Genomic DNA, 11224 nt, shown 5'->3' on the forward strand with positions numbered 1-11224 from the left:
AATCTCTCCAAGATTTGCCTTCCTTTCATTGTCAAAATCGATAACTTCATTATCTATTGAAATCTAATTTACAGTCCCACCCTGCTGAGCAATACGCCAGCCCACTAGTATCATCCTCTGTTAGCATGATGCTAAACATCAGAAGATTCTCTAGTCACGGAGGCCTACTGTACGTCCCTACGTAATGTGTTCTTCTATTAGCAATGAGTCATCAACTAACAGGCTCCTGAAGGAAGAGAATAAATGTCTTGTTAAGCCTGCGTTGGTTGAGGCGCAGTTGTGAAGCTAAGTCCGGTTAAGTCCATTGTATTCTCTGTGGAGGAACCATAGACTGTGATGGATGATGGAAGGGAGCAGGTTTTAAGGTTTGTGGGATTTGAGGTCTCGAAACCTGTCAACAGCACCATTCTCACCCCAGCGAACTACTCCCTCGGAGTAAGATCTCGACAGTAGTCTACAGTGCCTTCAGAAAGTATTCATACCTCTTGACTTATTCCACATTTTGTTGTGTTACAGCCTGAATTCAAAATGGATTAAATGTTGTTTTTGACCCATCTACACACAATACTCCATAATGACAACGTGAAAACATGTTTTTAGAAATGTTTGCAAATGTATTGAAAATTAAATATAGAAATATTAAAGTATAAGTATTCACACCCCTGAGTCAATAAATGTTAGAATCAGCAGCAATTACAGCTCTGGGTATTTCTGGGCAAGTCTCTAAGAGCTTTGCACACCTGGATTGTACAGTATTTGCACATTATTTGCAAATAATTAATTTGTCAATTTGGTTGTTGATCATTGCTACAGAGCCATTTTCAAGTCTTTCCATAGATTTTCAACCCGATTTAAGTGAAAACTGTAACTAGGCCACTTAGGAACATTCAATGTCATCTTGGTAAGCAACTCCATTGTATATTTGGCCTTGTGTTTTAGGTTATTGTCCTGCTGAACGTTGAATTTGTCTGCCAGTGTCTGTTGGAAAGTAGATTTTCCTCTAGGATTTTGCCTGTGCTTAGCTCTATTCCATTTATTTTCATCCTAAAAAAAACTCTAGTTCTTGCCAACGACAAACATACCCATAACATGATGCAACCACCACCAACCATGCTTGAAAATATACTACATTACAAAAGTATGTGGACACCTGCTCGTCGAACATCTCATTCAAAAATCATGGGGATTAATATGGATTTAGTCCCCCCTTTGCTGCTATAACAGCCTCCACTTCTGGGAAGGCTTTCCACTAGATGTTGGAACATTGCCGTGGGGACTTGCTTCCTTTCAGTCACAAGAGCATTAGTCAGGTCGGGCACTGATGTTGGGGGATTAGGTCTGGCTCACAGTCGGCGTTCCAATACATCCCAAAGGTGTTCGATGGGGTTGAGGTCAGGGCTCTGTGCAGGCCAGTCAAGTTCTTCAACACCGATCTTGACAAACCATTTCTGACAGACCTCGCTTTGTGCACAGGGGCATTGTCATGCTGAAACAGGAAAAGTAAACTGTTGCTACAAAGTTGGAAGCACAGAATCGTCTAGAATGTAATTGTATGCAGTAGCGTTAAGATCCCTTCACTGGAACTAAGGGGCCAAGCCCGAACCATGGAAAAACAGCCCGAGACCATTATTCCTCCTCCACCAAACTTTACAGTGGGCACTATGCATTCGGGCAGGTAGCATTCTCCTGGTATCCGCCAAACCCATATTCGTCCGTCAGACTACCAGATGGTGAAGCGTGATTCATCACTCCAGAGAACGCGTTTCCACTGCACCAGAGTCCAATGGCGGCGAGCTTTACACCACTCCAGCCGACGCCTGGCATTGCGCATGGTGATCTTAGGCTTGTGGGCGGCTGCTCGGCCATGAAAACCCATTTCATGAAGCCCCCGACAAACAATTATTGTGCTGACGTTGCTTCCAGAGGCAGTTTGGAACTTGGTAGTGAGTGTTGCAACCGAGGACCTGCAATTTTTACGCACTACACACTTCAGCACTCGACAGTCCCATTCTGTGAGCTTGTGTGGCCTACCACTTCACGGCTGAGCCATTGTTGCTCCTAGACGTTTCCACTTCACAAGAACAGCACATACACTTACAGGGCAGCTCTAGCAGGGCAGAAGTTGATGAACTGACTTGCTGGAAAGTTGCCATCCTATGACGGTGCCACATTAAAAGTCACTGAGCTCTTCAATAAGGCCATTCTACTGGCAATGTTTGTCTATGGAGATTGCATGGCTGTGTGCTCGATTTTTAGATACCTGGCAGCAACGTCTGTGGCTGAAATAGCCGATTTGAAGGGGTGTCCACATACTTTTGTATACATAGTGTATGAAGTGGTACTCAGTGATGGTTTGTGTTGGATTTGCACCACATTTTTTGCAGTTTTACTTTAGTGCCTTATTGGATGCATGTTTTGGAATCATTTTATTCTGTACATGCTTCCTTCTTTTCACTCTGTAATTTAGGTTAGTATTGTGGAGTAACAACAATGTTGTTGATCCATCCTCAGTTTTCTCCTATCACAGCCATTAAACTCTGTAACTGTTTTAAATTCACGATTGGCCTCATGGTGTTGTTTCCTTCCATTCCGGCAACTGAGTTAGGAAGGACACCTGTATCTTTGTAGTGACTGGGTGTATTGATACACCATCCAAAGTGTAATTCATAACTTCACCATGCTCAAAGGGATATTCAATGTCTGCATTTTCTTTATTCTACCAATAGGTGCCCTTCTTTGCGAGGCATTGGAAAACCTCCCATGTCTTTGTGGTTGAATCTTTGTTTGAAATGTATTGCTCGACTGAGGGACCTTACAATTATCTGTATGTGTGGGCTACAGAGATGAGGTAGTCATTCAAAATCATTTTAAACACTATTATTGCACGCAGAGTGAGTCCATGCAACTTATTATGTGACTTGTTAAGCATATCTTTACTTCTGAACTTATTTAGGCTAGTCATAACAAAGGAGTCGAATACTTATTGACTCAAGACATTTCAGCTTTTCATTTTGTATTAATTTGTAAAAATGTGTAAAAACATAATCCCATGTTTACATGATGGGTTATTGTGTGTAGGCCAGTGACACAAAATCTAACACAACAAAATGTGGAAAAAGTCAAGGGGTATGAATACTTTCTGTAGGCACTGTGTATAATACATTGCTTCCCCTGACTCCCTCGCTTTTGCTCACTTCACTTGATCTTTCTCCTCTCTCTCACCTCCTCGGAGTACGTATGACTGTCTGTTCTGATATCATCTTTATTTTCCCTCCCCTGCCTCTCTAAATGTCATTGATTTTTGTCTGGCTTTTTCTCTGAAAAATGTCTCTCTCCTGTGGCCCACACCTACTCATCCTCTCTGTTTATTTCTCAGAAGACTCAATATGTTTGTGCGCCATCTAAGCGGCCATCTTGGTTTGGTTGTTTGCAGTGTTCACTTGATTGTTGATTACAACAATGTCACTCAGTGTTAATTGTCAATTGATAATTGAACAATTCCCCTATTATTCAATTGATTTTGCAGTCTCGGTCTCTTTATCTGTGTGTGTTTGAGGAGATCTGTAAATCACCCTGCATCCTATCTAACTAATAATTATAATTTCTAGATCAGTCGGTCCGGTCAGTCGGGGATCAGTCTCTGTGTCTCTGTCTCGCTCTCTTTCTCGGTCTCTGAAACAGGAGTGTGTATCAGACAAATTCACTTGAAGATGAAATGTCATAGTATCCCTGTCTGTTGGATGGTGGGCAATTGACTTGGCATGAGTTGCAGAGAGTGCAGCAGGGCTGACTGATGAGATGATGTCGAGCTGTGAGGAGAAACTGTTTATGTGCCACATTGGCTGGCTGACTGTGTGTGTGTGTGTGTGTGTGTGTGTGTGTGTGTGTGTGTGTGTGTGTGTGTGTGTGTGTGTGTGTGTGTGTGTGTGTGTGTGTGTGTGTGTGTGTGTGTGTGTGTGTGTGTGTGTGTGTGTGTGTGTGTGTGTAATTCACTAGAGCGCGATGTCACAGTTTCACGCATCCTGGTGAGAAATGGTGAAAGGAGATAGGTGGGGGATGGTACCAGTAATACTGCAGAGAGAGAGAAGAGAGACATACCATACCATGAAAAAGCAAATTGGATAATTGTTGAGATTTTATGCATCTGACATGTTTAATTTAGTGTGTTAGATTCAGTACAGATACAAGCAAAATAACCTGACTTTGATGCTCAATCTGTGTTTTCTGGAACCTTAGCACTGAACAGAACATGGGCCACATCTCTGTGTCCTAGCCCCTTACTGAAGGGGGTAATTTAGTACCCTTGCCTAGCAGCCTATGCCCCTTTAGTAAAGGATGTGATTTAATGTTCCCTTGCTTCAGTGCGGCACTCCCTTATCTCGATCAGCCTACAAACACACACACACACAGGGGGCCATCATCATGGCCATCAGTCCTCCACAATCCCACAGTCTCCCTCTGGCTGTAAATTAACCCGTTACATTATAGCCTCCGGGAGAAAGAGGAATGAGAGAGAGAAAGAGAGAAAGGAAAAAGAGAGAAAGTGAGGCATAAAGGAATAATGAGAGGAATAGGGGAAGGAATGAGAGCGGAAGAGGGGAAGGAATGAGAGATTAAGGAATGAGAGAGGAAGAGGGGAAGGAATGAGAGAGATTAAGGAATGAGAGAGAGGAAGAGAGAAAGGATTCCTGCTGTTAGGTAGCACTGTTGATTGGAAGAACGAGGAGGAGTGTGCGTGTGAGAAAGAGCAACATCATCACCACGACACTGCTGTGAAAGCTGAGTCATGTAAGGCAAGAGAGCGAGGGAACAGGAAAACGAAGGGAGAGAAAAGAGGGCACGGACAAAGATAATGTAACCAGAAGGAAGCAAGCAAGGAAACAGGGAGGGGTGGTGAACGAAGGGAACAAGATCAGGTGAAGAAGAAGGGAACTAAGCATGATGGAGATAAAGATGGTGGGGAGAAGAGAGCAAGCGATGAGAGACAAATACAGTTTCAGGGGAGAGGAGTGCACTGGAGTCAAGGCAGAGCGAGAGATGAAACGGAGCAGAGCGTCGGAAAACCTGCGTACACACGAGATGGAGAGGGGGAGGAGTGAAGAGGAGAGGAGAAGGGAGGGGTGCTAGCTGCTAACGTGGCGGAGAAGGAGGAAGGAGGGAGAGAAGGGGGCTATGCCATCGGCGCAGAGCAACACTGGAGATCAGCGCCAGACGCCAAACCCTCGGAGAGGCAGACGGAGCTCCTTTTCCCATGAGAGGAGCAAGAGAAGGAGCAGAAGAGGAAGCGAAGGAGGAAAAATAAGGGGAGGGAACTCCATCCACGCCTTCTATCCTCAGCACCTACTTGCTACTCACTGTGCTGTGCAGTCTACTGTTGCTTCACTGGACTCCCTTAGACAGCCCTAGCATAGCAGAGCGTACGGTTCACACGAGAAGAGCAACTGTAAGGCTGTGTTTCTATGTGGTGTCAGAGGAAGCTGTCAGCACTCGTCATCATTAAGGCTTCATCCAAGGCAAGACCTGACGCATCATTATTTCCTCTTCGAAGGCATATCCATAGTGGATAAGTCATTATTCTCCAGCTCAGTAGTTCCATCTCAAAGGAAGATACCAAGAGTTTGGGTTTGTTGTTGATGACTGTATTCACCACATTAGCTTCTGGAGAATGAAAGTGGACACCCACTGTTGGATCTACCTTCTCCAATCCTCATTCCAGTACCCCACATCTACAGCTACGCCATATAGAAACGATCTACGAAGGTCTAGGTTTTTTTGAGTTCTTCAGTCCATAAGGTTGCGATTGGGCTTCTTCTCGGGAAAGGACTCTACGACGCTAGCCATGACGCCCATGCAAAAGCTCCTCCAGTTGCCGGTGAACGCGATGAATATGGTGAAGACGGCGCAGGACCAGATGGGGCAGCAGGATGAGGCCAAAAGCCCTGTGATGACCCCGGATGGCGGAAACCATAACTGGTACAACGGGGAGCCCAACGACCCGCGCCACATCCGGTTTGGCAGCGGAGGTGGTGACCAGGAGGAGCGGGCCCACCTGGAGGAAGGGGGAGGCAGTTTATCCAGCCTTGTGACCCAGCCTTTGCGGTAGGGTGCCATCAGCATGAGACACATGTGCCGTGTGAATATGTGCATAAACAGACCTGAAAACGCTTGCGCACGTGTGTTACTGATGAGTGAGTATGCAGACGACAGTAATTAGACATAATGAGAAAGAGACCAGCGTAATTAGATAAGCATAAACACACACACACACACCTGGGATGTGAAAACACCTCGTGTACACACACAAACTCTTAACACTATATGCCTGTTGCTTCCAGGCCTTGTGAAAACAGTAATCTATGTAAATAATACTGCTGTTAAACGCCCACACCATTAGAAATCTACTTTTTTGAGCTGAAAGACGATGGCCAGAGCTCACCCATGATGTTGCACAACGATTTAAGTCAGTAAGTCGTCGTTTTAGTCAAAGTATGATATATTTAAGCTTGAAGTAACAAATCAAAACTGCCCACTTTGTACAATCCGTGTGAATGCGGCGACTATTCCTATGATATGACGTACAAATTATTTTCAGCCTACGTTTCGTTTCAGGCCTGGGTTTTATTTGATTGTTACCACCCACCAGCATGCATTTTTTATTCATCAGAAACCACTGCAAAGTTATTCCTCTTCGTGACTGAGATGAGCCAAACAGCCTTGTATCTACTTGGCCTCCTGAGCCATGGAGCAAATTAAAATAAGGTGCGCAAACCTGTCTTTGCCCCTCCACTTTTTTAACAGAAAATTATCATAATCTACTGGGTAATTTGTAAATGTTAACAATTTTGGAGATAGTTTGTATTAAAAATATATATGTGACCATTTTATAAATATAATTACTTGATATGATAGCATTTTGAAAACCCGCTCCACCTTTGCCCCAAGATGAATGGTTTTGACCACTAAAGTTTTGCTTCACTTCATTCTCCACTGCTTTTATTGTTGTGACGTTAGCTAGAAACCACAAGTGTATATTCAGATAATGAGCAAGCACCCGCAAAAGAAAATTCAAGTAACACATTTCATTTGTGGCATGCATGATCGTGAGCAAAGTCATTGTAGCCTGTAATTTCACTTCCCCTGTGAGAAACATGAGCACGGGCTGACTTGGCTTTGCTGTACCGCTGCCGAAGTCTGCCAGCAGCCTACCTACCAATGGTTGCACCGTGTCCATTACAATGTAGAAAAACGCATATCAGCTATCTGTCAATAGTTATCCATATAACCTGGAACGTCATCTTATTATTTCTAAGTATTTCTATAGCAGATTCGCTGCCAGTAGTTTATCAGTGGCGAAGTTTTCCTTAAGTCAATGCTTATGACAAATCCAGGGGCTTTTAAAAGGCCACGGGTACTTAAGTGACTCATCGGCTAGTGTTTGGACCTCAGAAATAAGCACACCGCTAGGTTATGTACTGCTGAAAATGCCTGAAAAAAACATTGCTCGCACCTGCTGCTGTGGAGTTACTCAGACACATGCGCACACACATATATGCTCACACGTATTAGTCATTGATGTTCTTTACTTTAAGCTTCTCACCCGAATCGCTTCTGTTTTTGTGTGTGCAGCTGCAGTGAGAGAGTAAATGTTTAAAGAGCACAGGTATGAAACAGTTGCTCTAGAGGTCTTTTTTATTTTGTTTTTGTGTTCTCGAGGCCTCTCTCCTGATCCCAGAGGTTTGAACTGTACACAGGGTTCAAAGGATTCAGTCTATTTTTGCGCTGTCGTAAAAAACAGCACTAGTAGTCTCTCCCCAGCAATGCATCAGAGAATTCATGCAAATGTAGCTGTTCTTGAGAACCAATGGATAGTTTAACAGAGGCACGAGGACATTGTAGATTCTCAAAGTGTCTTAGTCAATTTATGTGAATTCATGGGTGGTGTAAATTACATGCGCCTTTTAGTCCAATTTCGAATGCAAGAAGAGGCCTCTTCTATGTTTTATGGATGTGACTGTCACAGTACGAGCTTGTTCTAGCTGGAGGCTAAACTGACTACTTAGTTAGGAAGTTTCTGCATGTTGAGGTTCACAACACAACAGCACTTTGGACACTTTGTGTTGTTTGATCTACTGACCAGGACTCAGGCTGGAACCTCATGAGTTTTTCATTAAACCATGTGGAAATATCTCATTTACATAAGTATTCACACGCCTGAGTCAATACATGTTAGAATCACCTTAGGCAATGATTACAGCGGTGAGCTTTGCACACCTGGATTGTAAAATATTTGCACATTATTATTTTAAAAATTCTTCAAATTCTGTCAAGTTGGTTGTGGATCATTGTTAGACAGCCATTTTCAAGTCTTGCCATAGATTTTCAAGCCGATTTAAGTGAAAACTGTAACTAAGCCACTCAGGAACATTCAATGTTGTCTTGGTAAGCAACTCCAGTGTATATTGGCCTTGTGCTTTAGGTTATTGACCTGCTGAAAAGTGGATTTGTCTTCCAGTGTCTGTTTGGAAAGCAGACTGAACCAGGTTTTCCTCTCGGTCCTCCTGTGCTTAGCTCTATTCCATTTATTTTTATCCCCCAAAAAACTCTCTAGTCCTTGCCGATGACAAGCATACCCATAACATGACGCAACAACCACCATGCTTGAAACTCCTGAACTTATTTAGGCTTGCCATAACAAAGGGGTTGAATACTTGTTGATTCAAGACATTTCAGCTTTTCATTTTTTATTAATTTGTAAAAATGTCTTAATTCCACTTTGACATTATGGGGTATTGTGTGTAGGCCAGTGACACAAAATCTAAATTGTATCCATTTTAAAATCAGGCTGTAACACAACAAAATGTGGAAAATGTCAAGTGGTGTGAATACTTTCTGAAGGCTCTGTATCCATTAGCACAAACGTACAGTATAATTACCCTGCCATTGCCATGGATTTATACACAGTAAAACATATATGTACATATTCTAACTTTGTAGTAACTGCCATAGGCACCCTACTTTGCGTTTGTGAAAGGCTTCTAAAATAGTTCAAAATAGCTAGAAAGTTCTGGCTGATCTTATAAACTGACCACCAGTAACCTGACCACCAATGCAGACATTGGGCCAGTGCTCTACAATGCCTCGGTAAGTTAAATAATTGAGTACTGGGTTCGTAAATTAAGCTATTCTCTGCCGGGCAAGACAAAGACCTAGGACAGTGAAACCCAATATAGGTGTATGGTTCCTTTTCTGTGGAACTTGATATCTGACTAGTTCTGGATCAACTCACCCACCTGTCTTTCTTTACTGACAGGAGAGAAAGAGGGTGTAAGGCATTCCTAAACTATCACACTAACATTTGACAACGACAGTGAATCAAGTGTTAGTTTTGAAGATGGCCACCAAAAAGGCTTCTTTGGTCATGCAGGATGCAAATTTTGGCTCAATCATGTACATTATGACTTGTATTCATAAGGAGATAAATGCAAGATTGTTAACCTAGCACTAAAATCATTTTTACTTTAACTTTAAGTTATTACCCGATTTGATTTTACATGGAAGCATGGTGCATTGCTTTATGGGAACTGTAGTCCTTCTTAGCTCTCCTCTATGAAGCTTCCAGTGTTCAGTTCGAAATAACTGAATAATGCACAGTCTACCAACAGAAGCCACGTAGGAACATGAATGCAGTGGCGATTTTAGCATGTATGTTATGCTGGTGAATGAGGACCCAAAAGCGACTTAACAGAAACAGAGTCTTTATTCCAGTCTTAAACAAAAACGATACTCCTGGATATATCTTAGGTAAATACAAAACAGGAAAACTGAAATCCTCTCGTCAGTAGAGAGGAACGACTGGAGACGCGACCACAGACTGCAGGTCGCTTCGGGAAGGCACAGGCCGTAGCTGACATAGACACCTGCTCACACGCAGCATCTGAAGAAGGCAAAAACACGACAGGGCGGTTTCTAAATCAAGGCCACTGCAGGAAGCAGCCGAACCAGACCAGCGTAGATGGACCGACAAGGGTAGTACAGGATCTGATGGAGAAGACCTGAAGTAGTAGCGCTCACCGTAGCCCTCCGCTTACTGATGAGCTCTGGCTTTTACTGGACATAAAATGACAAAATGTCCAGCAGAACCGCAATAGAGGCAAAGGCGGTTGGTGATTCTCCCGTTCCTCTCCCTTAGTCGAGATGCGAATACCTCCCAGCTGCATGGGCTCGTCTCTGAGCCGGTGGGAGGAGATGGTTGAGATGCGGAGAGGGGAAACACCGTAAACGCGAGCTCTCTTCCACGAGCTCGGTGACGAAGATCTACCCGTCGTTCTATGCGGATGGCGAGTGCAATCAAAGAGTCCACGCTGGAAGGAACCTCCCGGGAGAGAATCTCATCTTTAACCTCAGCGTGGAGTCCCTCCAGAAAACGAGCGAGCAACGCCGGCTCGTTCAGTCACTGGAGGCAGCAAGAGTGCGAACCTCTATAGAGTAATCCGTTATGGATCGATCACCTTGACATAGGGAAGCCAGGCCCCTGGAAGTCCTTCCCAAAAACTGAACGATCAAAAACCCGTATCATCTCCTCTTTTAAAGTTCAGAATATCGTTAGAACTCAGCCCTTGCCTCCCAGATAGCTGTGCCCACTCCCGAGCCCGACCAGTAAGGAGTGATATGACGTAGGGATCCGAGCTCTCTCTCTTGAGTATGTGTTGGGCTGGAGAGAGAACACAATATCACACTGGGTGAGAAAGGGCGGCACTCAGTGGGCTGCCCAGAGTAACATGGTGGGTTATTAACCCTAGGTTCCGGAGACTCGGAAGACAGGAAGTAGCTGGTGGCACGAGACGAAGACTCTGAAACTGTCCTGAGAGGTCGGAGACCTGAGCGGCCAGGGCTCCAACGGCATGACGAGCAGCGAGACATTCCTGCTCGTGTCTGCCGAGCATTGCTCCCTGGTTCGACGGCAGTGTAGCGAGAATCCGTAGTCGCTGGTCCATTCTTGGTCGGATCTTTCGTTATGTGGTGAATAGGACCCAAAAAGCTACTTAACCAGAAACAGAGTCTTTATTCCAGTCTTAAAACAAACCGATACTCCTGGATATATTTAGGTAAATACAAAACAGGAAAACTGAAATCCTTCGTCAGTAAGAGGAACGACTGGAGACGCGACCACAGACTGCAGGTCCGTTCGGGAAGGCACAGGCCTTAGCTGACATAGACAATGGCA

General features: G+C 44.1%; 1 protein-coding gene and 1 long non-coding RNA gene across 12 annotated transcripts in view; one reads left to right on the forward strand and one right to left on the reverse strand.

Moving 5' to 3' along the window:
• Positions 1-11224, forward strand: part of LOC111962063 (adaptor related protein complex 3 subunit beta 2) — a 97604-nt gene that overhangs the window by 16511 nt on the left and 69869 nt on the right. For 3 of the 11 annotated variants that reach the window (XM_023984841.3, XM_070442932.1, XM_023984842.2), the window contains exon 1: positions 5164-6099. The exons of 5 other annotated variants lie outside the window; for them this stretch is intronic. In XM_023984841.3, coding sequence (XP_023840609.1) covers positions 5840-6099 — 260 coding nt within the window. In that variant the 5' untranslated portion in view covers positions 5164-5839. Of the gene's footprint in view, positions 1-5162; positions 6100-11224 lie in introns of those variants that run through there. 3 more of the 11 variants (XM_070442930.1, XM_070442931.1, XM_070442933.1) reach the window with 3 other exon arrangements.
• Positions 9739-11224, reverse strand: part of LOC139025058 (uncharacterized) — a 4166-nt gene continuing 2680 nt past the window's right edge. Inside the window, exon 2 of the long non-coding RNA XR_011476497.1 lies at positions 9739-9966. This is a non-coding gene — a long non-coding RNA (uncharacterized lncRNA). The remainder of the gene's footprint in view (positions 9967-11224) is intronic.

The sequence above is a fragment of the Salvelinus sp. IW2-2015 genome, linkage group LG4q.1:29 (genome assembly GCF_002910315.2).
Source record: "Salvelinus sp. IW2-2015 linkage group LG4q.1:29, ASM291031v2, whole genome shotgun sequence".
Taxonomy (NCBI): domain Eukaryota; kingdom Metazoa; phylum Chordata; class Actinopteri; order Salmoniformes; family Salmonidae; genus Salvelinus; species Salvelinus sp. IW2-2015.